Genomic DNA, 27684 nt, shown 5'->3' with positions numbered 1-27684 from the left:
TTAGGTGAAGGTAAGGGCAAGTGAAGTAATGGCCTAAAAAAGATATTGACGTGGACAGGGAAAAAGTAAAAAGAAGTAAAGAGAACCACAACTTGGGACGACAAACAGAAACGCATGTTGTCATATGTGGACTTGTATGTTTCCTATTGCAAAGTGTGGTACTCAAACTTCGAACGCAGCCAGCCAGAAAATTCTAGCTAAGTAAAAACAATCATGACCCACCATTTTTCTTTCTTTTAAATTTTCAATTTTGGAAGGCTTATATTATACTAACAAATCATCCACCAATACCCAATACCAATAAAACATTGAACATTCGTTGTGTATAAAGAAACAAACACGCACAGTTTTAGATAAAGATAGAGATAGAGAGATATATGGAAATGAGAGGAACTTCAAAGGGAACAGAAGAGACTGGAAAGAGAAGAAAAGTTGAAAACTTTAGAATAACAACAGAGAGAGAGAAATGGGTTTTTGATTTTGCTTGATAATTGTTTATGTTTATAAGTGTACTTTTGGGATTCCTGGTTTTTTGACCAAGTTTATCTATACAATCTGATCAAAGTGCTATGATTGAAATCAGATGCATTTGGTAAATAGATTTCATAGTCTCCATCACACGAATCCTGGAAATGAAATCAAATTTGTCAAAGTTTGCTTATTTTATTAGTGGGGATAAGGAATGTGAAGTTTTATTTTCTTTGTTGGCATCGGTAGCTTTAGGCAACTTGATTGTAGCTGTTAATGGAACTTGAAAGTAGAAGTTGATACATGTGTAGAAGTAGGAAGGGGAAGTAAAGTAGACCATCTTGAATATTCAGAAGAAAATATACTTAACTGTAGAATGGGCNAAGTAAAGAGAACCACAACTTGGGACGACAAACAGAAACGCATGTTGTCATATGTGGACTTGTATGTTTCCTATTGCAAAGTGTGGTACTCAAACTTCGAACGCAGCCAGCCAGAAAATTCTAGCTAAGTAAAAACAATCATGACCCACCATTTTTCTTTCTTTTAAATTTTCAATTTTGGAAGGCTTATATTATACTAACAAATCATCCACCAATACCCAATACCAATAAAACATTGAACATTCGTTGTGTATAAAGAAACAAACACGCACAGTTTTAGATAAAGATAGAGATAGAGAGATATATGGAAATGAGAGGAACTTCAAAGGGAACAGAAGAGACTGGAAAGAGAAGAAAAGTTGAAAACTTTAGAATAACAACAGAGAGAGAGAAATGGGTTTTTGATTTTGCTTGATAATTGTTTATGTTTATTTTTGATCGCAAGCTTTACTGGTGCGTATTTTTTTCTTTTCTCTTTTTTTCACAAATACTCCCCTTTTGTTGTTTTTGTTAATTGTGAATGAAAATTGGGCAGCTTTGATGTCATGGACATTATTTGGTAAGTAGCAATTTTATGGATATGGTTTGTTTAATGTTGCAATCTGTTTGGCTGGGGAGAAATTTAAGAAAGAAGGGAAATGGAAACTGGGTCTTATCCTTCTTCTTGTTCTGTTCAGAGAAATGAACAACTCGAATTGAAAACTAATAGTTGTAATAACCTTAGTTAAGTGGGGGGGGGGGGGAGGGTGTTAGTTTGAAAAAATAAACATTTATTTTTGTTGTTTCTTACAGTTTCTAACCAATCAAAGACCTAAAGGAGATTCTGGCAGGAGTTGGTGGTTTCCTCAAGTGTCCTCTGGCAGTATTGCTGAGGAAGTGGCAGCATCACTGAGCACATTTGTGCAAAGTCAACCTAGAATTGTTGGCATGAGAAGTTGTGACTTGAGTGGGATGCATGGAGGAAATCGAATGCAAGTGGATATTCCATGCGCCTCTTCTGGAGAGGCTCAAAGGAGAACTATTGTGGACCTTCCAAAGGAGCTGGATTGTTTAAACATGCATAAAGATGGTAGAAGCAGCATGCATAAGTTGAAGATTAATTCTATGGAACAACGTGGCTGGTTTCCTGGTAAAAGTGAAAGGAAAATTCAGAAACCTGTTCCTAGGATTGTTGGTTTTGAATCAAGGGCTGTAAATTCTCCTATTGATGTGCTTGGTGGAAAACAATGTTCTACTGTGGCTAGTGTCAATAATAATCCAAGTGAGACCACTGGGTCAGTGGTCAGGAAGCGGTTATTGTCACCTCTGAATGGAATGCTTCTACCTGATCAATTCAATGGTGATTCTCCAGACATTGGCAGTGGTGTTTATCAAAGTAATTTCAGTAGTGATAATGATCCTTATAATTTTTCCATGTTACAAGAGCATAAGAGAGCTCATAAAGGCGACTCCGATTATTTCAGTTCTCCAATCTGGTCTCTGTCATGCTTCCCCCAGTGGAAGAATTCACTGGATGATAATTGTGGGGCAAATTCCACTATGCTCACTGATGGCCCATTGCTAGAAAATCAGGAGCCACAATGTCATAATAATTTTACACCATCTCCTGAGCTTAATTACTTGGTAGAATCAACCAAGGCCCAGTCCAAAACTGGGGCAATAGCCATAGTTCCAAATACAAAAAAGGGGATATCACCTCCCTTGTCTTTGTCTCCCCTTGGTCCAAAATTCCGTGAAAGAGTGAAATCTGCAGGAGGATTTAAGGTTAATACAACAGAGATAGATGAGGGCATTATAACTTTCAAGGACATGGAACAGTCACTTGATGGAACTGTCTTAGGCCATTTATCTTCCGAGAAAAACAACTTTAGGGTGCCAAGTAAATCTTCACAAGATTTTGATAATTTGCAGAAGAAGTTTGACCTGTTTATTCCTCAGAACACCACTGGCATGGGACAGCATTGGGGTCAGGATTCTGAATTTACTTCCCATGTGAAATTGGTTAGATCTCTGAGTGGACAGCCAGTTAGAAGGTCTTTGGTTGGTTCATTCGAGGAGTCTCTGTTGTCTGGTCGGTTATTATCTGGAAAAATTAGTCAGGTTGGCTTTTGTACCTTCAGTCTTGTAATATAGGGCCTTATTTCTGCATTTGATTCATATTAGACTTACTATACTTTATAACTTAGCATTATCTGTTTATAATTTTAGTTCCTTGTTTTTCATTTATAATTTCAGAAGATCGATGGTTTCCTTGCTGTTCTGAATGTTACTGGGGGGAACTTCTCACCAAAATCACAAAAACTTCCATTTGCAGTAACAAGTGTGGAAGGAGATAACTATTTGTTGTATTATTCGACAATTGATCTTGCTGCTAATAAAGCAGCAAACAAGTGCAGAAGCACAAAAATGAAAAGGAGCCCTAACATTGATGAACCACAAGCAGAAAAGAGCCGCCTACGTATACCAATGAGAGGATGTATACAGCTAGTAAGTGGCTAGCCCTCAAAATGTTATAATTACCGAGTTATACATATGAACTTGTATCTAGACTAGAGCAATGCGTTGAATTTAGGTTGAATTGCTCCTTATCATTAAGAGAGTTTTGATACTCTATGATTTATTAGGAAATTGGCAATAGTTGACAATGTGGCATAGAGAGTTTTGATCTATTTGTTTTGAGCTATATGTTCCTAATCTAGCAGAAAGTTACAATCATATTTATAATTGGCAGCAGAGAGGGCGGGGAACTTTTAGTCTCGGTGTTGGAAACATTGGGTTTAGGTTGGTATTAAGTCCCACCATAATCCTAGGTTACATCTGAAATTTCATTGTTTAATGACATGAAAATTACTTTCTTATCCCTCCAATTCTGCTCCCCCCCCACCCCTGAAAAAAAAAAAAACCTTTTAGAAGGAAAAGAACATGGATACCTAGGCATAGAGGTCTCGAAGATTTCTAATTGAGGTTGACACACGTAGGACCTGCTTGATTACAATACATTGGCTGGTTTGCATGGCTCTGTGTTTATAGATTGTAAAAGAATTGAGTATGCTGTCAGCTTCTTTGTGGCCAATGCTTTAACTTCTATATGATTAAATGCAACTCACTTATTTTGTTTGTGTCCCACCAAATTGAAGTTTCTTACACAATGATTTAATTTGCAAGAATTGGTGCCAAAACTGTCTGCCAGCAAGATATATTGCCAAGCTACTTGTGTCCATGTATGTCATAAAAGACAATGGCTATTCTTACATGAGATTCATGAAATATAAGAGAATTGATTACCATCATGTCAACTTCTTTATGTTATTTGTGCATTAATGCATAGAATGGATGATATCTGATGACAGTACAGCTTAAGAGAAAACCATCATAAACTGTTGAACTGAATTGTTTATGGCAGGTTCTCAGCAACCCGGAAAAGACACCCATCCACACCTTCTTATGCAATTATGATTTGAGTGACATGCCAGCTGGTACCAAGGTAGTTTCCAATACCAAAAAAAAAAGAAAAGAAAAAAAAAAGCAATGTGATTTCTACTCAGTTCTATTGAATTTTTCCATTATCTTCATATGGTTTAAGTAACAACTATATTGACAGGTATTTGGAACTTTTACGTGGATTTGAATAAAGTCATTTCATATTTCAGTAATTTAACAAAGGATATATGCTGTATCACTAATATCATTGAGCCTGAGCAGAACTCTACCTGAAATTTCCCATACCCTAAATAGCCCACTCTCTGCATTTTTCCATTAATCATAAAATTATGCTAAGACTATAATATAGATCTGCATCCTCATGGTTACAGAATTGAGGAGTTCTCTTTTCTTTTGTCAAAAGAAAACAAAGGGTGAAAACCTGAATCGAAAATTTCATGTCAAATTTTATGTGGAATATGCCTTTTCTTTCTAAACTTATTTATTATTTGTGACTTAACATTCTTATGATGATCCTTTCCGTCTTCACATTGATTAAAATGAAAGACATTCCTGCGGCAAAAGATCTCTCTAGCACCTTCTGCACCAACATCTGTGTCTGCGAATGGAAGACCTAAAGGTCCTGACTTGAAAAATGATGCCAAGCCCTTGTTGATCCAAAACACTAGTTATACCAAGCAGCTTAGCAACAGTGATGCTAATTCAAATGGGTTTGATGCTGTGACCTTGCATTGTAGTGGATTTAACAGTGGTGAATATAAAAAGACTGGCAGGGAGTACAACTTTCCATCAAATAGAAATCACATAACTGAAAGCCAATCTGAACACAGCCCTCCAAAGATCAATGACAATGCCACTGGTACTGGTGTTCTGCGTTATGCTCTACAGCTCCGTATTTGTTGCCCTTTACCTAAGAAATGTTCAAGGACAGTCCAAAAGTGCCAAACCAATTCCTTATCTGAACCAACAATGAAGAATATGAGTGTTGAAGTAGAGCGACGCTTCTACTTGTATAATGATTTGAGGGTGGTCTTCCCCCAACGCCATACAGATGCTGATGAGGGCAAGGTACTATATATACATACATGCATACATACGTACATACAAACGTACATATATACATTTATATATAGGATTAGGTTCAAAAATACTTAGTGTAACTTCTAGTAATACTACACCACTCAATATTTTATTAAATGTGTATGTTAAAAATCCACTATTGTACTTTATTCTTGCAAAATTCTAAGATGATTAGTGATGAATGGTTATCTCATCTATAAAAAGTTTAAATTTCAAGTTTTGTGTGTTTTAAAATTATACATAGAACATGAAATTATGGGTTGAACAATAATCAACATCTGATTAACATGAAATTTGTCATGCATATTAAGAAGAACAAAGTTCAAGTGATTGTCAATGGTAGTAACATCTTCGGTGGTGATTGATGTCTGTGGTTTGAATCCCATCTTCCCTCTTCCCCACTATCCATATATAAAAATAAATAAAAAATAAAAATAAAAAAGTGGAAATTTTAAAATATTAATTCAATAAAAATTTAATTTCAGTTTAATATGAATAAAGAGTTACACCAAATGCTCTTGACTATACATACATATATATCAGGTTGAATGTTTCTTTTAGCATGTCCTTATGACATTGTTGTTGTTGTTGTTGTTTTTACATTGCAGTTACATGTGGAATATCATTTTCCTTCAGACCCAAAATACTTTGATGCCAGCAACTAAATTTGCTTTGTTCATTTTCTCCTCTTCAGATGGTTAGATATCTGTAGTACCTGTACATGCATCTTCTTTTTTTTTTGGATGAGAAGTCTATGTACACAGTTTGTACATATAATTAGGTGATCTTATCCTTGAGTAAATTCCCCCATTCAATCTGTAAATGATTCTTTTTTCATTAATTAGTTGATTCAATGTCCTTAATCATACTCGAGAGTCCATTGTTGGCGTTTCTTCATCCAAAACTAAGGGAGTAAAAGTTTTAGTGGGAAGAGTCTCTTTTGTTGAATTTTTTAGCCAAAGCAGAGGTGAGCTTAATATTGTGTGAGGTGCACTTGTGTTCTGCAGCATCAAATGCATGTAGCATTTCATTTCATTATCAGATAAAAGTAAGGTTGGTAAAAATCAGGATCTTACTCCGAATGAAAAGAAGTCTTCCAAATTGAAAGCTTAAGAATTACATTTTTAGCGCAATTTATTACCATAAAGTGAATGGGGATGCACCTCAAAAGGTAAACCCTTCATTTTAGACCCTTAAATACGTATAAGTAAAACCAAAAGCATAAATCGATATTAAATTCTTAAAAAAAAAAAAAGGTTTAATTACATATTTAGTCCGCATCTTTTTTTTTTTCATGTTTCAAAATGGTCCCTATCCTTTACAATTTTTTATTTCAGTCCTTATCCTTTTAAATTTTTGTCAAAAAGGTACTTGCCATTAACTCTTGCTATGATTTTTTTTTTTTTTTTTGAGAAGACTCTTGCTATGATTTTGAGATGAGATTGCTCAACGAAATTTCATGGATTTTGATAGCAACAAAGGAGGGAAGAGATTACTTATTCAAATATTTGTTTACTCTTTGTTTTATTATATCTATTTGGAGATAGAGAAATTTAGAATAAGAGTTAATGGTTGGGACCTTTTTTACCCAAACTTAAAAGTATAAGGCCGAAAATGAAACATTTCAATGGATGAGGATCATTTTGAAACATGAAATAAAAGTTAGGGATTAAAATATTAAACAAACCTTTAAAAAAAAAAAAAAAAAAGAAGGAAAATCTAACATTATTAATCTCAATAAACAAAATTAAAAATGTTTTCCATCGTGCTTCCCTTTTTTAAATACCATTATTAATTGTTTCTCAAGAAAAAAAAAACCATTATTAATCTCAACAAACAAGAATAAAAATGCCAGTTTCATTAGACTAAAATCAATAGATAATAATGCGATGATTATGCATTCAATTCCTATCACATATTTACTTGAAATTCAAAGATATATATGTGTGTGCGCGCGCACACATGTAATATTTTTTTTATTGCATATTGATATTTGATTTTAATAATGTGATGATTATTGCATATTAATTTGTTAGTTAGTCAATCACTTTTGTTTTTTTTTTTGAGAAGAAGTTAGTCAATCACTTACGTGCTATTGAAAACCAAAGCTTTTTTTATAATAATAAAATAAAATAAAATAAATAAAATTAGTCAATCACTTACGTGCTATTGAAAACCAAAGATTTTTTTATAATAATAAAATAAAATAAAATAAATAAAACCAAAGCTTTTTTATCAACAAAGAAAAAAAGAAGTAAACCAATTAGCTCCGATGTCATTGTTGAGGCTGCGGTTCCAGATGAAGTATATAGACTCCCATAGTTTTACTTTGTCGCTTTGCTTAAAAAATTAAAAAAAATTTTTTTTTTTTCATGTTTCAAAATGGTCCCTATCCTTTACAATTTTTTATTTCAGTCCTTATCCTTTTAAATTTTTGTCAAAAAGGTACTTGCCATTAACTCTTGCTATGATTTTTTTTTTTTTTTTTGAGAAGACTCTTGCTATGATTTTGAGATGAGATTGCTCAACGAAATTTCATGGATTTTGATAGCAACAAAGGAGGGAAGAGATTACTTATTCAAATATTTGTTTACTCTTTGTTTTATTATATCTATTTGGAGATAGAGAAATTTAGAATAAGAGTTAATGGTTGGGACCTTTTTTACCCAAACTTAAAAGTATAAGGCCGAAAATGAAACATTTCAATGGATGAGGATCATTTTGAAACATGAAATAAAAGTTAGGGATTAAAATATTAAACAAACCTTTAAAAAAAAAAAAAAAAAAGAAGGAAAATCTAACATTATTAATCTCAATAAACAAAATTAAAAATGTTTTCCATCGTGCTTCCCTTTTTTAAATACCATTATTAATTGTTTCTCAAGAAAAAAAAAAACCATTATTAATCTCAACAAACAAGAATAAAAATGCCAGTTTCATTAGACTAAAATCAATAGATAATAATGCGATGATTATGCATTCAATTCCTATCACATATTTACTTGAAATTCAAAGATATATATGTGTGTGCGCGCGCACACATGTAATATTTTTTTTATTGCATATTGATATTTGATTTTAATAATGTGATGATTATTGCATATTAATTTGTTAGTTAGTCAATCACTTTTGTTTTTTTTTTTGAGAAGAAGTTAGTCAATCACTTACGTGCTATTGAAAACCAAAGCTTTTTTTATAATAATAAAATAAAATAAAATAAATAAAATTAGTCAATCACTTACGTGCTATTGAAAACCAAAGATTTTTTTATAATAATAAAATAAAATAAAATAAATAAAACCAAAGCTTTTTTATCAACAAAGAAAAAAAGAAGTAAACCAATTAGCTCCGATGTCATTGTTGAGGCTGCGGTTCCAGATGAAGTATATAGACTCCCATAGTTTTACTTTGTCGCTTTGCTTAAAAAATTAAAAAAAATTACTTTGTTGCTTGTGAGTTGTGACTAAGACTTGAAAGAGTAGTACAAAATTTTATGATTGTCAAGGGATCTAATTAGCTCAAATGATAAAATTTATTATGGTCGAATTAGAGATCCTAGATAATGTTTAAGCCAAAATTGTCATCAATAAATTATTAGATAGAGCATTTTTTTTTTGGGGGCTTTTTTGTTTTTGTTTTTAATAAGTCTATTTTTTTTTTTTTTAAATTAACATTGACATGGCATGTGGGCTTCTATTTTTTTTCGCCATTTTAACCGATAAAATCAAGAATAATCTAGATCTTTTCATCTCATAAACTTATAATTTTTTTATAAGATTTGAATTGTTAATAGATTTCAAATCATAAGATCGTATCCAATTTGTCCTCTCAATCCACTTGGGTTAAACCAAATAGGGGCGTGATTAAAATTAATGCAAATGTTGATGTGGGTTCAAATTACGGAGTTGCTATTATTTTGAGTCTTGTAACCAAAAGAGGGGAGTTGGTTTTCGCTTGCTCCGAAAGAGTGGAAACCACCCTTCCTCTCCAAGCGGAGGCTGAAGCAATGAGATGGGCGATTTGCATGTCAATTGATAAAGATTTTGGCTCAATTGTTTTGGAAGGAGACTCACTCATTTGCTATCAGGCTTTATGCCTTTCAGATTCCACTGTTCCTTGGAGAATTGGGAATATTGTTCAAGATATTTTCCTTATGGTTTCTCGTTCTCACAATGTATCTTTTAGTTGGGTCTCTAGCGTTGCAAATGGTGCAGCTCATTGTTTTGTAAAATGGTCGTTGAGCTATAATTTTGTGGGGTCTATTGGCGTTGGTTCTTGTCCTCCTTGCTTGGAGGCTGCTCTCTTGAGAAGGACGCTGGTCCTTTTGTTGTGTTTGTCGTTTGCTGTGGTAAGTTGTTGGAGAAAATGGCCAAATACCAATATTTGGTAAAATATTTAATGATTTATCACTATTTTGGAAATATATATATATATAGATGTAACACTTTTTAGGAACTTGAGTTTGTGAGACTCGAATTTGTCGTGTAACTCGAGTTCTTTTGAAAAAAAAAAAAATCTTCAAGTTTGCCGTGCTATTTTTTATTTAAATTGAGTTTCTAGAGCTTGAGTTATATAAAAATTGGTGGCTATTTTTCATGGAACATAAACTCGACTTTTAAAAAAGTGGTAAATCTCTAATTATTTCGCAAACAGTAGAAGATCCCTACATATTTTGCCCAATAGTGATATTTGGCCATTTGGCCGTAATTTGTTGTGTTTGTTTTAATAAAATCTTCTATTCATAAAAATAAATAATAAATAACCATATTCAGATAATTTTAAATAAATTAAAAAAAAAAAAAACCTATAATTTATTTTACCAGATCAAAGACATGTTTTTGCCATCCATTCAACAACACTTTTCTTTGTCTAACCAAAGGCATGTCATTTTCAGCCTTTCAATCCAACGTGTGTTGTTTATACCCTTTAATTAACGATGTACCACCCATTAAAAAGAAATTTAGCAATATGCCTTTTACATGGTTAGATTAATATACGAAACAATGCGCGTTTTGCATTGTTAAAAAATTATATATGAAATGATCATACGAGACCTTTCTCTTATAATATACGTGAGTCTCTTATGTTGTAAAAGGGTGGTGTCATGGGACAGGGCCAGCTCAAAGCCTAGCCTAAGGCCCACTTTTCCCCAAAAATTTAGAAAGGATCTTATGATCCCTTATCACATAAACAAAAAGACCCTCAAAATTGTACTCAAAAATCTCAAAATTGTAAAATAATAATTGCATTTTTTTTAAAGAAAAAAAATGTAGGTGGGTTTTTTATTTTTTCCCCCACCACTAAGAAGACCTTCAAAGTATTGAGTCAATAAAAATCCAAACCAATTGAAACCTTAAATAGTTTCACTAAAAAAATATTGAAAAATAAAATTGTTATGAATGTGCCTAATAATCATTGACAATCTATTTTTCCTAACAACTCGAGGTTTTAATTTTTGTAAATCATTCTCTTACATGGTAGATTATATTATTAATTGAAGTTGCTACAATGCTTTTATTAAATTAGATTTTATCATTCTAAACTTTAAAATTTATTATCTGCTTGTCATAATATAATTTTAAGTGGATTAATTACATAAAACCTAAATACAAAAAACTTTGAATCGCAAAAAAAGAAAAGAAAAGAAAGACTAATGATTATTAAATGAAAATATATATATATATATATATAATATTTAAATATTTAAATAAATTCACTTAAATTTATTGTCTTAGGTCTCAAAGTATATTGAGCTGCTCTTGTCATAAGATAATGACATTTATGCATGTCTTTCTTTTTCATTTTTTGTTGTAGTTTATAATATTTTATGGGGATTAATTAGTCCTTGGGATGGAATCCAAGGTTCATGATATCATTTAGTATTTATCCATATGATATCTATATACATATAGAGTCGTGTGAACGAAAATGCATTTAGGGTAATTGTTAATAAACCATAATAGGAAAATTTTAACATTACTTAAGGGAAAATATAAAAAAAAGTGTTAATAACATTTATTGTTTTATCATTCTCCCAATAAAATGTTTCTAAAAATAGCTTTTAGACCAATGCCATTAGAGCATTGTTAAGATATCCCATATATAATTATATATATATATATATATATGCTAATATGATCATTATCTCTTCCAAAACACGATTAATTTTCATTGCCATTGTTTTCAATCAAATAAAGAGATAAGCTCAATGCACATATGATTTTTTTTTTTGGAAGCTCCATGCACTTGTGATTTAAATCCATTGTACACTGTGCCATAATAAGGTAAGATATGGGCGGAACATGATTTGGTCCATGCGTATATTGTCTTGTCCACACCAAATCAACTCAATTTCTCACTATCATTTTCTATCATTTTCCTGTGAAAACAACGGCAATGATGTTTCTTCCAAGGTAGTCGATACTGTACCGGTACTAGCCGGTATGTACCGTACCGGTACGTATACAGGTATCGAAATATCAAGGTTTCATACCAACTTAAATATCGGCCATGTATTGGCCATACCGGCCAAATTCAGGCAATACTGGCCAGGATCGGGCGTACCGACTTGTACATAATTTTTTTTTGAGGTAATTTTTGAATTTTTGTAAGGGCAAAATGGTAACTTATATGCATTAACTTATTAATATTATTTGTTTTCTTAGTATGCAATAAACAATTGAGCTTTCTATTTTTTATATTGTGTTTTTTTTCTTTTCTTTTAATTGATGCTAAAGTCTAAAACCATGAATAATTTGTTTTGAATTGAAGTAATATTTTATGGGAAACTTTTATATTTATTATAATACACATACATATATTTATAAATATAAAAAATAATGGTAAACATGAAACGGTACACTGGTATTGACCAGTAGCGAAATAACTCGTTCCACTGGTCAAACTGGTACAGCCTCTAGTACGAGATTGACTCCCTTAGTTTCTTCCAAGACGTTAACATTTTTTAGGTAAGATACGAAAAATATACACTATAAATTGGGACCCAAATGGGACTTCAAAGAGTGATCGTTCTCATTTCGTGTGAATGCAATGCAAATGTGTATATATGGATTGAACCATCACAATAAAAGAACCTAAATTCAATTCAATTGGGACCCAACATAGGTTTTTAAATTCAATTCAATTTCATGTGACACTGAATTGAACCAAAATTCAGTCATTATGGTCCCATGCTACCAGCTTCGAGCTCCTTCCATGCTCCATATTGTGATGTATATTGTTAAAGTTGTTGTGTGATAATGGGTAATTGAATGATGAGCGAAAATATGAAAAATAGAACGAATATAAAGGTTTACGTAGTTCGGTTTGATAGCTTATGTCCACAATATGAAAGTCTTTGAACAACTATAATTTAATATTAAATACATGTGTTACAATGAACACAATGTAAAATTTATTTACTAAAGAGAACTTGACTAACCCTAGACTAATCCAAGCTTAAGTTGCTTGTTTCACAAATATTTGGCCTACAATTGGTTTGGACGAATTTGACTATAACATGCATATATATTCCCTTTGCAGTTTTGCACTCACTAATTTGTGGAATGAAGTTAACGCAATCAAGGCACATATATAAATCACATTTAGAAAACAAGAAGATCCATTTTCATAATAAAATGAAGTGAAAACACTAGTAATCTGCTCCAAAGGTGGAGTACAACACCTTGGGACTTCTCATCTTCCTTTTTATTCCAGTTTAAATATTTTGATCTACCAGAAGATTGAGAATACCATTATCCAAAGCTACAATTTGCCAATTAGGTATCTTAACATGATACTGCAACCTTAAAATAGATTTTGCAATTACCTGTGACGATGATATTAATTATATGGGCCAGCTAAATTTAGCCCTTTGCATGGATATATAGTGTGCGTTATTAGAATATTAGTTTGGTTAATTATTGACCTAAAGGCTAGACCCAATATAAATATAAATATATATATATATTTTATACAAAATAGAAATTCTACTGTAACATTATACATAATCTAATATATATGTGAAAATTTTTCCTGAAAACTTGAACCCTAACCCTTGCCCTTCCAGCCCCACCCTACAAGTACTTATATTGGGCCAGACCCAATATTATTATTTGTACAACACACATATTTCTTCTTAATCACTTTTAAGTGTGCCCATAAATATAGGTCTTTATTTGTACGTAAAAACATATAGAAACATTAAAAAAAATCTTCCCCTATTTCTCTCTCTCTTAACCACGTGCACCCACTAAAACTCTAAAACATAATAAGCATTGAGTACTGAGTAGTATCAGATCTCATTGGCAATAAAAAATAGTAACAAAAACGAAATATTGAAATTTAAAGTTAGTACAAATTCTGAAACCATAACCTGTTAGTAATGGAGAAGTTTTACCAATTTGGAACTAATTTATTGGATCTTAAGTTTAATAAATAACTAATGCACAAAGTTTAGGTACAAAATTAATTGTAGCCTAAGACTATAACCTTACTCAATAAAATAAATATTACTATATATTTTGAAAATTTCATTGTTAAATTGCATGTTCTTTATACTCTTAATATACATGTCAAATTTTATGTTAATCAAATATTATCTACTATATGATTTATAAGTTTATATGTTATGCATAATTTTAAACTACAAAACATGCAATTTAAACAATTTATTGATGGCATAACTATTAATCTTTAATTTTCTAGAAATTTTGCAAGCATGGAGGACATAAAAAGAAGATGTAATCCAATAGTGGATTTGTCAAAATTCATCTCCAATAAAAAAATATTGAGGAAGGTTATAGCCTTAAATTACAATCAATTTTGTAGCTAAAATTTGTCCAAAACTACTTCTTTGTTGTATGGGTATCTTTTGGAAGAAAGAACTGCTTCCACAAGAAAATTAGGCACGTGCTTAACCACAGCTACTTCAGGCAGCTGATTGGAAATTTTGCTTGATGGAAGATTAATTGGAGCACCAAAAGAGAACTATCAAGAATCACCACAAATTGAATGTTGTCAAGGGCATGCTGTTGCTTTGCATTTGTTTGCTTGTACCACAAGTTGCTTTGGAAATTTGTGGACTTTATACTCTTTTTACACTGCCAGTTAATAAAGTTACATCCAGAAGAGACCTAATATGATTTTCTTATCAAGGGATGGACCCTAATATCTAACAAGAAATTCCAAATGAAATGCATAAAGAATGAACCCCAATTGCCATAAAATATTATTCTTATAGCTATAGGATTAACAGCATTGGAAGGTAAGTTATGAGTATTTGACACGGTTTATTTGCTCCTATGTCATCATCATGAACTTCATCATCACTAAGCAAAGAATGGTGCTAGGCGGCTGAGGCTCCATTACTTTCCCAGCAATGTTGAAAAGAAACTGTCTTTGTGTTTCAAGAGGGAAATAGCTATATTCATGGAATTTGCAAGTCCATGTGGTGTATTTTAAATATTGTTTCAACAATATTATCTTATATAGATAATACTAGCAAATAAGTATATCCGATTGCTAGCCATATTTTGTAGCATCTAGCTGGCTATAGCAGTACATTGTTGGATTAGGTTATGAACCTGTTTTTTTGTTTCAAAACCACTAAGATGAAGGATTGTTCTTGAAAGTGTGAGTGAGTGATCTAAAATGTAAATAGCTCATGGCCATGCATACAAGAGTGTTTCATACCATTAATGCATGCACGAGGAACAAGATAAAATAAAATTGAATATTGAAATAAATGTAGCTGCAGAAAAGGACAATCTAAATTTCTGTGACATAGAAAAGAAGAAAATTTGCTTGACCAAGATGTGTACCACAAATTAGACTGAACTTGCACATATTAAAGAAATAGACGGGCCACCACAACTACAAGCTTTGTTACTTTCCACAATTCCACAATCAACGTGGCCAAGGATTGAATTCAGAGCCCAGTAGACTTGCCTAGAAGCTAGAACCTCTTTTCCTTTCATTTGCAACCTCTGAAAAGAACCACTGGAAATAAAGCATCATCGTCTGGAAATTTGGAAATATTTAATACAAGTTTCATATATGTGACCAATTTATTGGAAATCTTCGAGATTGGAGGGCTGTCGAAATCTGGCTATGGATAAAGCAATATGGACTGTGATATGGACACTTAAAATATGCTTTTTCTTTCCCATAAAAATATATATATATGCTTTTTCTTTTTGTTTTTTGTTTTTTGTTTTTTTTTAAGAATATTTGAATTTTTAATATATGTTCTATATATGATTGTTCTTTATTGCTAACCAAGACAATAATTATTTTTTATATGATCTACAACATTGTGACTACACTTATAACCATTATGCCAAATTATTTATGTAACAATACAATGAGTAAATACCATGTAAGAAATTGGTGGAACCAATGCTACCAAATTGTATAAAATAAAATTTCATGGCATTCACTCGTGTGACTTGGTAAGAGATACTTCTTCTAAAACTGTAAACAAGTCTAGCCAAGTTTAGTATTAAAAGTTTAGACATGTTCATCTTATATTATTTTGAATACAAGGCGAGTTTGAGTTCACCATGAAACAAGATTATATATTCAAGTTTAGTTCATTTTCTTGTCGAACAAGCTCGAGCTTGTTCACAAGTTACTTGATTAGCTTATTATTTTCCCATATATAGTAAAACTATAACTAAAATGTTTTAACTTCACAAACTTATTCACGAACATATTATTATGTTTGAACTTGACTTGTTTAATAGTCGAACCTAAATTTAGGTTTGTAATTGAGTTTGACTTGTTTGCTAAACAATCAAATATAAACAAGTCTTTTCCTAAATTGAACTTGAGTTTTTCATAAACAACTTAATTCATTTATTACAACCCTAAATTTACCGACTCAAAAGGATATATATACGGCCTGGGAGAGGGGGAAAACCCTCTGACTTCTAAAAACTTTCATCTCCTCTCTTATAATTTTCATATATTATATATAAAATTTTACTAATTGCGGCTCCCTTTAAAAAAAAAGTCTGACTCTGTCACTGGATATAGATGGATGAGTGAATGCACTTGCCATAGTTGCCATAGTTGTTGTACATTACGCAGAATCAGATGTCATGAACAAATAACGGCTAAATTTCTTAGACTAAACTGACATTGACTCCACAATAATTGAAGATTAGCGTGGCCTTGCGTAAGAAATAAGAATATAATAATTCACAAGCTGAGCTCCAAATTCATAAGCCTCGACCTTGTAGCACAAAAATAATGAAAAGAAAAAAAAAAATCGTAGCAATGTCATCGAGTACAAACTCATTTTAGAAGCAAGTTATAAATCTTGAATTTGGGCAATTGCACACCCAGATAACTAGTCACCTTAGCATGTGATCTGCTAAACAAACAAAGGATTGATGGCTTCAGTTCTCGAGTAAGACTAATTATTGGAACACAGCTATTATCTAATCAAGTTTATGCAAATCAATGTATAAGCGTTGCACCTACTACAATACCAACCTGTTACCAGTACATATATCTATTCTAAGAGTTTCCTGAGAGAATTTAAGCCTTCTGTTCCCCCAACTACTGACTGTCAGAATTCGGTTAAACCAATTATTTGCAGCAAATTGAATTCAATTTACAAAGAAGCTGACAGATCTACAAACAATCTTGTACAAGAACTACCCCTCTCTTCTCTCATACATAAGAGTAATGCTACAAACACAACAATTTTCAAAACAGTTAAATTGACAAGTAAAAGGCGCATGAGACATATGTCTCATTGACACATGGGCCCTGAGACATGTGTCTCATGTGCCCGGAGCATACAAGAGTATTGTAATTTTTACTCAATGAAATATTTTGTGACTCTAGATTATTGCTCATAGAAATAATATTGGATCCATTTTTTTTTTTTTAAAGAAAAGTATAGAAATCTTGGTTCCACTTATACCTTAAATGAAAAGTGCAATACAAAAAGGGCATTGAATAAATTCAGCATTTAATTGCATGAGGAAATCCGTTACAATATTAAGGTCAACACCCCTAGAAGAAAAATTAATCTCACTTTCTATTCTTTAGTTATTGGTTTTACTTTTCCCTTTAAAGCAAATTAACAATAACTATAGTCCACTCTATTCCAGTGTTAAGCTTAATCAATAAAGTCAATCTAATGCTCTACAATACATTATCCCCAAACCCTAAGCCCCTATTTAAATTTTCAAATCACAACTTGCCGGTTTAACAAGTTGTGAAAGAAATTATAAAAAATAATGTGTACCTAATAATCCAAAAACCCAAGTTGAGTTTTCCATACAAAGACCTTATAGCAGTATGAGATCCACTTGACTGGTCTAATGTTTTAATGTTAAGAGAATAGAGACCACAATACTTTCTGCGCTTGAAATCAATACTCACATCATTGTGGCCTACAAAGGTTACTCACTTCTCTCCTCTATAAATACTCCCATTAACTTAACACTCTTTCCATATATCCTTTCCCTAAGCTTAAGCGCTTCTTTTCCTCCTTATTACTCTTCTCTTGCTCTGTTTTTGCTCTGCCTCCAACCACTTTTTTTCTTCTCTCACCCAATTCACAATGTCTAGCCTTGAAGCCAAGTTTCCACAAAACCCACCTCTGAAAACCCAAAAGCTTGTCCTTGGAGCCCAAATTGGACTGAGAATTTTGACAATTTCCTTAACATTGGCTGCAACATGGGTGGTGCTAACTAGCCGGCAATCAACGACAGCTTTTGGTGTCCCCGTTGATGCTCGATATAGCTATTCCCCTACTCTCAAGTAAGATTAAATTTTCATACAAAAAAAAAAATTATTAAAGATAAAAAGAATTACTTGAATTTGGTCCTCATATTTGTTTATTCAACCTTTTATATGCAGGTTCTTTGCTTTTGCAAATGCTATTGTTTGTGTCCTCTCTATCCTATCTTTGCTCCTTGTTTTCTTCCTTTGTCATCAAGGCTCAAACCCTGCCAAGTTCTACTACTTGTTCCTTCATGATTTGGTATGAGTTCTTTTCTTCTTCTTTCTTTAATCTTTTTGCCGGTTTTCAAGTCTTCTATTGTAAATATCTAATGCGAATAATTGTCCAATATTTTATTACAAATATAAATGTCATGAATGTTAGATATATATCATTGTTAAGATGATGAATATGGTGTAATTTTTTTGATTTTGATTATGACAGTCTATGACGTTGTTGGTTCTTGCTGGATCCGCGGCCGCAACTGCTGAAGGGAACATTGGACGATACGGGAACACTCATAGCGGTTGGATGCCAATTTGTGAATATGTGGGCAAATTCTGCAACAAGATGACTACTTCTGTGATACTTTCTTACTTGTCTTTCGCTTGCTTATTGTTGCTTACTATCTTATCTGCTAGCAAGTCTTAGACTGATTCAAGTTTAAGACTCTTAAATAATTTAGCTGATGTATCCTAAGAAGAAGAAGGAGTAATTTATGATGATGATGATGTTGATGATTGTATAATATAAAATTATGTAATGCTATGATTCTGCTTCATAAAGAAACCCCGTTTTAGATGAAACATTTTCTTGACTTTTCTACTTTTTTTTTTTTTCATATTCAATGAATAATGAATTCAACATGATGCTAGTCCACGTCTTTGATTGGTAATTTTTGGTAGTCATCTACCGACACCTTTATGGTGGTTGGTGTCTGGGTTCGAACTTGGAACCCCACCAACACCTCCCTTATTTACCAATCAAAAAATTTGATATTTATTTACTTTACATGGTTGTATTTGTTTCTTGTTGAACATTATTTAGTCATCTCTCTTGTCAATAAACTTCTTCTTAACCTGTCTTTTCAAGGAATTTGATGGACACAACCTCAAGGATATCTGAAAGATTTGGTAATTAAATTACAAATCCTATAATGTTTAAAAGAAACTTTATAAGGTTCATGTCTCTTTGGAGAACATTTGACAGTGGGATTTTTTTTTTTTTTTTTTTTTAAAGTTACAAATATATGCATGTTCTTGAATCTTGAGCCTGCTATAAAGTAAACATGGGGCCATTGGACCTGCTTCATGATAATACAACTATGAAGGATGTATAAAAACATGCATAAACCCATCTCTCTATAAAAAGAGATTGAAGAAAATTTCTTTTATCAGCCATGGAACTTCAGAGGTTTTTTCTTCACACAAATGCACATCATGTTACAAAATGACCCATCGTAAAACTATAAAATGAGTACAACTCTGAGATTTTTTTTTTTTTTTCTAATTTTAAAATTTTTAAGCTACGAAAATTTCAATCACCAATAGAGATTAAAGATTTAAAAGCGTGAATGGATCTTTTAGATAAACATTGTCACCAAGGTTCATCTTTCTGTGTAAAATATATATACTGCTAAGTTTTGTTAATGAAATTTTCTTGTTAATAATATAAATTTAGAATTAACTGAGCCTTTTAAACATGAATAAACTCATGATTAACAATATATTCATTCCCGTGCGGTAGCACGGAGCTACATACTAATATATATTAATAAGTAAAACTTAGAGAAAGTTCAATTAGATTCTACAATTGAAGTTCAATTTTGTATCATGTGTCCTAAATTATTTATTTTTAGAGAGTTTTATTTCTTAATTTTGGAATCAAATGTAAGACCATATCATAAATATCCATTCAAGTAAATTATTGTATACAAAAACCAAAAAGTCTAAAATTAATGAACATAAAAATATTTTAAAAATGGACAATTTACATTTTCTACCTAATAACTTTCTTACATAACTTCATATATCATGACAAGTGATTTCATATTATAACTTGCAAGTAATAGCAAAGAATAAAGAAAAGAAATTGATTTGATATATAACCTAATGTTGAAGAGACCTAGACAACCTTCAATTATTTATCTGCTTGTGGTTGATTTATCTTGAGGGTTAACTTTTTTTTTTTTTTTTTTGGCTAAATCTTGAGGGTTAACTTAATAGTTATCTTTTTCTACAAGTTAGAGTAATAAAATATATATATATATATATAAATTAAAAAAAAAAAAACATTTGATAATGACTTCATATATCATGACAAGTGGGAAACTAGCACGTATATTAGCCAAAAACAAATAGCCAAAGCTGAACTTCTTGACAAAGTTTACAAATAGAGAATAAATTGTGTCAGGAGCTGGCTCGTAAAAGGTGTGTTTTACGCCAGCGAATCCTGACCTGCCATATCACCAAACTTTTTATTTTTTTTCAGCAAAAAAGATTAAGCCTTAAGCCCGTAACCCTCTTCCCTCTGTTGAGCTCTATTGGTGCTTGTGTTGAGCTTTGAAGCTCCGACCCTGGAGGTCATGGGTTTGATCCAGAGATGGAGAGATCGGGTCAGGAGAGAAGAGAAAGAGAGGGAGAGAGGGTTAAGGGCTTTAGGCTTAATCTCTTTTACTTGGAAAAAAAAAAAAGTTTGGTGACGTGGCAGGTCAGGATTGGCTGGCGTAAAACACACCTTTTACGCCAGCTCTTAACCCAATTTATTCTCTTACAAATATGAAATATCCTTAATTCTAATAAAATGACATGTATTAGGGGGTGTATTGAGGTTTGTTGCCAAAAGTAAAGAATGTGGAGCAACAAATTTCCATCCTTTGTATTACTCAAGTCTCTGATGGAATTTAAAACCTACGTACTAGCCTAATGACAACACTGAAAAGCATGAGCCTAATGACGACACTGAAAGGCAACATAGAGTTCTAATGCTATGCTTATTATTCGGTACACGTGAGTGAAGCCCCCACATTAAATAGTAAAACAAAAATGAGTAATTAATATAGCATAATTGAACTCAAACTCATAAACTCAAATCTTTTGTGTTAAGTAGTGTCTCTATATGTTATACTAAATTATTAACTACTCAATTGGAGTCCTACTAAGATATTCTCTCTCCAATTCAATTTGATGGCCTACATCCATAATAGAAAACCAAAAAGCACAAGAATAGTGAAATTCCCTTTAAGATTGAGCTCTGCTATGCAAGGTAACAGTTCCAAAAAGTGAAAACGATTTCTAGGTATGCAACACATAGCAATGCTACTCCACTAGCAGGAAATTTATCTTTAGAACCATAAGAGCATCCATAGTAGTGGTGTTATTTTGTTAGCTATTTGGTACCATAATTTTATCTATTTTACCTACTCACTTTATAAAACATCCAGCATTAGTGAATTTATTTTCAACTTTTAACACAATAAAATAATATAAACTTTGCAATAAAATATTATATCTACTACATTATTTTATTAATTTCTTTCTTTCTCTTTATCACTATGCGTGCCATGCCTCTCCATTCTCCACTCTCACTTCTCACTTCTCTCTATCTCATCGCCGCTCTCTCCTTCCCGCCCATCACCATCCTAAAACCTTCCTCGCCAGCGTTGGAGACAAAATCATCAAAACTCTCGAGGATCCTTTTGGTTGTGGGTTATGCTAACACGAGTTTGTGAGTTGTGTTGTGGGTTTGTGATCTTTCTCTCTACTCTAACCAATCTACCATGGGTTTTTGATTTGTGATGTGGGTTTGTGTTTTGTGGTGGTTGTGAATGCATGGGTTTGTGGTGGGTCGCTTATTGCAGGCGATGGTGGTGGTAGTGGGCGTTCTGTCGTTGGTGGCGATGGTGGGTCGTTGGGATTGGTTTAATGATCCGTGGGTTTGGTGGATCAGTGTTGCTTCGGTAGCAGTGGTCCGATCCGGTGTTGTTTCTGGTGGCTGGGTGTCTAATTCGGTGGGTTTTTATATGGATTTTATGAGCACCACTGCCGGCGAGCTGGCCGATGAAGTAGAGAGGAGATGAGGGAGGCCAGAGAGAGAGAGAAAGAAAGAAAAAGAGAAAATATTTTTTTTAATGAGAGAAGAGAGAGAATTTTAATAAATAAAATATTATTATTTTTTTTAAGTATTAATGGTGCTAAAAATAGCCGTATAGCTACCACTATTGCTAGTATATATAATGATTGATACCTCTTTCATTCATATTTTTCGGGCTCCTAGTTCTTGATTTTTTACGCTATTTTTTATTCTCTTTTTTTTTTCTCTTTGTTTTTTGCTTTGTTTTCTTATGCCTAACGGTAATGTTAGAAAGTCAAAAGTTTACACAGTTTTTTATTTTATAACTTGTTGAGGAGATATGTTTTGTTTGGAATAACATTATATTTACATAAATTTACTATTGATGCACCAATCATAATGGGTCGCATCAATAATTATGAAACATTTTTATGTTATTAAATTTATTATATATATAATCCCTTCTTTGTATGTTTGTTGATTTGGTATTATAAAAGAAAAATAAGATTTGTATCATCTTTGGGTATTAGCAAGGCTTTTCATATAGTTGTAACTTGTGTGCCATTCCTATTCTAAGTAAGCTTAAACGTGTTTTGATGCTTTGAAAATTCTAGCTTGCCTAATTTAGAGTAGTCTATATCTACACTTTTAAGCAATGTTGTAGAGCTTAGTCGTAGATTTGCTTCCTGTGCATTTGGTTGGGTTAGAAGGGATGCAAATTGTGTCACACATGCTCCTGCTAAGTTTGCTTTTATAAAAAAGTTGTATATCTGTTGTAATATGTTTTCCCTCCCTTCTTCAGTGTTCAAGGAGGGGAGGAATGATGTTTGTGTTTCTACCTTTTAATGATATTGTGCATAATAATAATAATAAAACTAGGTCTAGTTAGTGTGACCACATCACTTGTTCTACAAGCATCCAAATTATGCTGAAAATTTCACTCTCACAATTCATCAGATCCACCACATTACAAAGGCAGAGAGAGAGAGGGAGAGAGACAGTACGTGAAATTTATAGTGTCTCTTAACTTTTTGCACAGCAGATTGGCCATTCTAAGCCCAATGTTGCCCCGTCCACCCCCTTAAGGGCTAGTTAACAGATAGGCAATGAGAGAAACACAGTATGTTTGTAATTTCCAGAGTGTGTGGATCATAATGAATTAGATTGTACGTTCACAAAATCACAGGTATGTGTTTTGTCCCACATTGTGTATGAATGAGTTAAATCTGTGTAGATATAGCCCACTCTACTCTAGACAAGCTAGAATTCAAAGCATCAAAACAAGTTTGGGCTTAGTTAGAATAGGAACGGCACACAAGTTACAACTATATGAAAAGCCTTGCCAATATGCCCATAGATGATACAAATCTTATTTTTCTTTTAAAACACCATATCAACAAACATACAAAGAAGGGATTACACATGTATATGTACATGTGTGTGTATATAATAATAATAATAATAAATTTAATAGATTTTTGGAGACTTGTACCGCATTGCTTGATGCAGTGTATTTTGGGTGAAAGAAATGCTATATATTTTGAAGGATGTGAACGGTCCTTATTAGATATTAAATCTTTTTTTCTTACATACTATCTTTGTTTGGATTGTGATTTTTTCCTTTCATGTTTTTCTTGATAGGTAATTTTGGTTCTTGATTTTTGTCCTTACAATACATCCCCAATGTACTCGATTCTTCCCTTTTTTTATTTTATAAGTAATAGAATTTTATTGAAGATGAAAAGGACGACTCTATGTTCATGACAATGAACATTGAAGATGAAAATGACTAATCTATGTGCATGAAGATGAACATAAAGCACCTTGAAAAAATACAAGCAAAATTAAGATGATCAAATTGAGAGTTGGAGATCAAAAATGAAAGTACAGTTGGTAATTAACTAACTGCATGAATTCCAGGTTCAACATGTAGATTAAAATTCCGAGAAAGAGAGACTACAATCTACAACCAATTAAATTTTTAACTTTGCCTACAAAAATAGAGAACACAACAGGAATTGTGCATGCTAGGCCTGTTGTCTGAAGTGGTAGCTTAAGTGGAGGCCCTAATGGGTTGAAAATTATTGTTTCTCTTGCTTCCATGTGTAATGAATGGGAGCTCAAAGTAAATCTACAAGTTGAACCTGGAATTCAGGCAGTAAGTTAATTGCATGTCAATGAAAACTCTAAGATTGACTGAAAGAATGATCCGGAACCAGATTTAATATTATACAAATTGACCATTATTCACTACCCTTCTCTTTCATGTTTGCTTAACCCACAGAACAATCCAAGGCTAAAAAGTAAACCAAAAACTGAACTGCTTCATTCTGTCTTGAAGCTAAAGGGTCATCTATTCGGATACATACTTTTGATATTTGATAAACTCTGGGGTAATTCTCAGACATATACAGAAACTTTAGGTTCACTTGGTAGCTTTAATGAATTTAATATAGTTCTATCGAAAAAGGTAGATGCTTAAACTAAAATATAAAATCATATAAAAATCCAGAAGTGACCAATAAATTCTATGGTTGAGCTGTCTTCACTTTCAACTAAGGTAATGACATTAAGAAAGGGCTTCAATATTCTCGTTTGCCATAGGCAGACGGAGGTTTCAACCAAATAGTTTTTTTTAGACACAAGAACTTAGCTTGAAAGTGCAAATAGATTCAGGCATACCCCTACTAGTTTAGGCAACTGCCAATACAAGATTGCAATTTTGGGCAACGCGTAGAACAAATGCACATGGTCAAGACCCACAATTAGGCGGACATTAAAGCAGAGACGTATCAAGGTACCAAACTAGTATATATTTAATGTGACAATCTGAATTATGACTTACATGGCAAACCAATTAAGACATCAATTTAGTCACTTTTAGAGGCCAGACTATAATGCAAAATAAGAAAATGAGAGGCACCTACCTGGTTTCAAAGCTAGAAAGACTTGTTTATTACATAAGGGAAGCTTATGAAACATGAATTTAAGGTAATGGCCTAAAAGCAAATTCCAAGAATTATTAATCCTTGACCTGAACTCAGAAGTTTCTGAAGCACGGCAAAACATTAATTACTCGATCCACCCAGATAAGTTAAATGGTATGCTTTAGAATGACTAGAAGCCACAATGAAATACACATTAATATAAGGGATCAGCAAGGAAAATTTTAGATACTCATAAAAATCAATGCCAAAGGCACAATATTTTCTTGTAGAAATCTACTTTTAGCAAAATATCTTAACATTTAGCATCAACAATAAAATCCATCCAATGTTCAACATGATAATTGTTTCGGGAGTCAAACATCTCATAGAGATAAAATACAAGCCAAACGAGAATGAAAGAGCAAGAAGACCAATACTGTGAGTTGTTAGTTTGAAAGAATTCATCTTAAGCCTTAATCCCTTATCAATCAGGGCAAAGTATAAGCTCACATATTAGCTACCAACACTTATTATTGAGTATTTGGGTAAAAAACAAACAATCAACTCCAACCGAGTTAGGTAACCAAACCTAAGATTATGTCTCTACAAAGAAGTATGCATCAACAATGAAGCTAGTAACATTTTCTTCTCTACTGCAAACAAACTGCGATTATAAACATAAAAACAGATAAAACCATAAACAAAAACTGAAAACAAATAAACACAACTATTGTTACATACAGATCAACGAATCATCCTCAAGTTCCTATAACCATGCTTGTTCCAATTCAAGCTCACTTTCCATTGCTAAGGTCTGGAAAACACCCCCAATATCTTACTCCGACCGAGGCTATCAAGAAGCTTCTTAGAACCTTCAATATCCATCTCAACAAGCTTCTGCAAGAACAGACAAGCACCAGCAGCAACCATTTGTTTCCTACAATTCTTTGAATTCACAAGCGAGGCCAATATGGAGACAGGGTATTTCTTATCCAAATTCTGAACCAAAGGGTCCAAAAGCAGAACTGCACTCACAATCCCCCTCTCATCCTTCTTAAAAATCTTCTTATTCCCAGCATACAACATTAAAATTGACAAAGCCATTGCAGCAGCTTCTTTCTCTTCCACAGCCTTACCATCCAACATTCTGATTAAAGGACCAACACACCCACATTCACCAATCTCTTTTCGACTTCTAGTCCTAAATCCCAACTCATAAACAGCTTTAGCAGCCGCAACTCTCACACCCAACACACCACAATTCAAGACCCCCATAAGCCTACCTATAACCCCTTCCGAAACAACAACTTCAGCAATAGTTTGACAAGAAGCCAAGTGACATAACAATTCCACCGCCACTTCAAGACCCCTATTGTCATTACTATTAGAGTCCCAGAAATTCATCAAACACTGAACCCCATCTTCCCTAAAGACCAAAAGCTTCAAACTTTCATCATCAGAAACCAAATTACACAAACACCCAATTGCATTTTCTTGAGCCAAAGCAGTCCCAGAATTCATAACCCCCAAAAGAACACCAACCCCATTTTCCTCAACGAAATTCTCTTTAATTTCACTAAACAAAGCAAGATTTCTCAGAACCCCAGTTGCAAAAGCTTGAGAACCGGGAGTACCCTCTTGACAAATCTCCAACAACGATGAAATCCCACCTCGAGAACCAATAGCCCGTGCGTTTTCTTTGCTAAAGGTCAGAACTTGTAGTGCCACACATGCTTTTTCTTTAGCAAAAGCACTCCCAGAGTCCAAAACTCTCAACAAATGGTTCAAAAGCAAAAGACCCTCAGCAATCACCACGTGCTTGCTCGAATCCACCAATGAAATCCTCGAAATCAAACTCACAGCTTTCTCTTTCATCTCGAACGAGCTCGAATCAAGCAATTTCACCAACACAGGCACCACGCCTTGAGCCACAGCGATCATCACATTCTTGTCATCCCCTTGTAAAAGCTCCAAAAGCAAATCCAACGCCGAGTTCTTCGACTCAGCAGACCCAATCTGCAACCGAGTTATCAAACTCCTCGACTCAGCTCTCACAGCCTCTCTCTTCGACTCAAAAACGATACCGTCAGAGAGCACGCCGCTCTTGATCAAGATCTCACTGTCTCTGACATGGCGGTCCAGTTTAGCCAATACAGCATCGATTTCGCTCTGGGTTTTGAGCTTCCCTTCCGATAAGCTCAAAGTCTGGCACTTTGCAGAGAGCAACACAGCGTCGTTCAGAGTGTGGGAAATGGAGTAAAGGAGGTCGAGAGAGAGTGGGTTTGAACGAGAGTTTGGGAAGTCGGTGAAGTCTGTGAGTTGGGTTTGGAGGTCGTTTAGCTTGGTTTTGATCAGACCCCATTTGCCTTTGAAGCTTTGTGTCTGTGAGATTTGGTTTTGGAGTGTGGAGAGGAGTTGGGTCGAGAGGGTTATGGGGTCGTTATCTGAAGCCTTCATAGCTTTTTTCGCTAACAAAACACACAGAGACAGAGAAACACACAGAGAGAGCGATAAAGAGAGAGAGAAGGGTTTGTGTGAGAGACCGTAGTGTACTAGAAAGAGAGATTGAAGA

General features: G+C 33.2%; 3 protein-coding genes across 3 annotated transcripts; 2 read left to right on the top strand and 1 right to left on the bottom strand.

The window, feature by feature from the left end:
• The first annotated feature begins 1688 nt into the window (after window positions 1-1688).
• On the top strand, window positions 1689-6320 carry LOC112019729 (uncharacterized). Its single transcript, XM_065764321.1, has 5 exons — window positions 1689-2951; window positions 3087-3338; window positions 4255-4335; window positions 4839-5360; window positions 5981-6320. The coding sequence occupies exons 1-5, from the start codon at window positions 1779-1781 to the stop codon at window positions 6035-6037; spliced, it is 2085 nt and encodes a 694-aa protein (XP_065620393.1). The 5' UTR covers window positions 1689-1778; the 3' UTR covers window positions 6038-6320.
• An 11373-nt stretch (window positions 6321-17693) lies between these two features.
• LOC112019746 (CASP-like protein 1F1) lies at window positions 17694-18920 on the top strand. Its single transcript, XM_024052264.2, has 3 exons — window positions 17694-18152; window positions 18252-18375; window positions 18559-18920. The coding sequence occupies exons 1-3, from the start codon at window positions 17953-17955 to the stop codon at window positions 18763-18765; spliced, it is 531 nt and encodes a 176-aa protein (XP_023908032.2). The 5' UTR covers window positions 17694-17952; the 3' UTR covers window positions 18766-18920.
• Window positions 18921-25613: 6693 nt separating this feature from the next.
• Window positions 25614-27684, bottom strand: LOC112019737 (ARM REPEAT PROTEIN INTERACTING WITH ABF2). The gene has a single exon (XM_024052254.2). The coding sequence runs from the start codon at window positions 27567-27569 to the stop codon at window positions 25920-25922; it is 1650 nt and encodes a 549-aa protein (XP_023908022.2). The 5' UTR covers window positions 27570-27684; the 3' UTR covers window positions 25614-25919.

Source organism: Quercus suber, unplaced genomic scaffold, assembly GCF_002906115.3.
Source record: "Quercus suber isolate HL8 unplaced genomic scaffold, Cork oak 2.0 scaffold_551, whole genome shotgun sequence".
In the NCBI taxonomy this organism is placed as follows: Eukaryota; Viridiplantae; Streptophyta; class Magnoliopsida; order Fagales; family Fagaceae; genus Quercus; species Quercus suber.
Note: the sequence above shows the minus strand (reverse complement) of the source record. Positions and strands in the feature narration are given on the sequence as shown.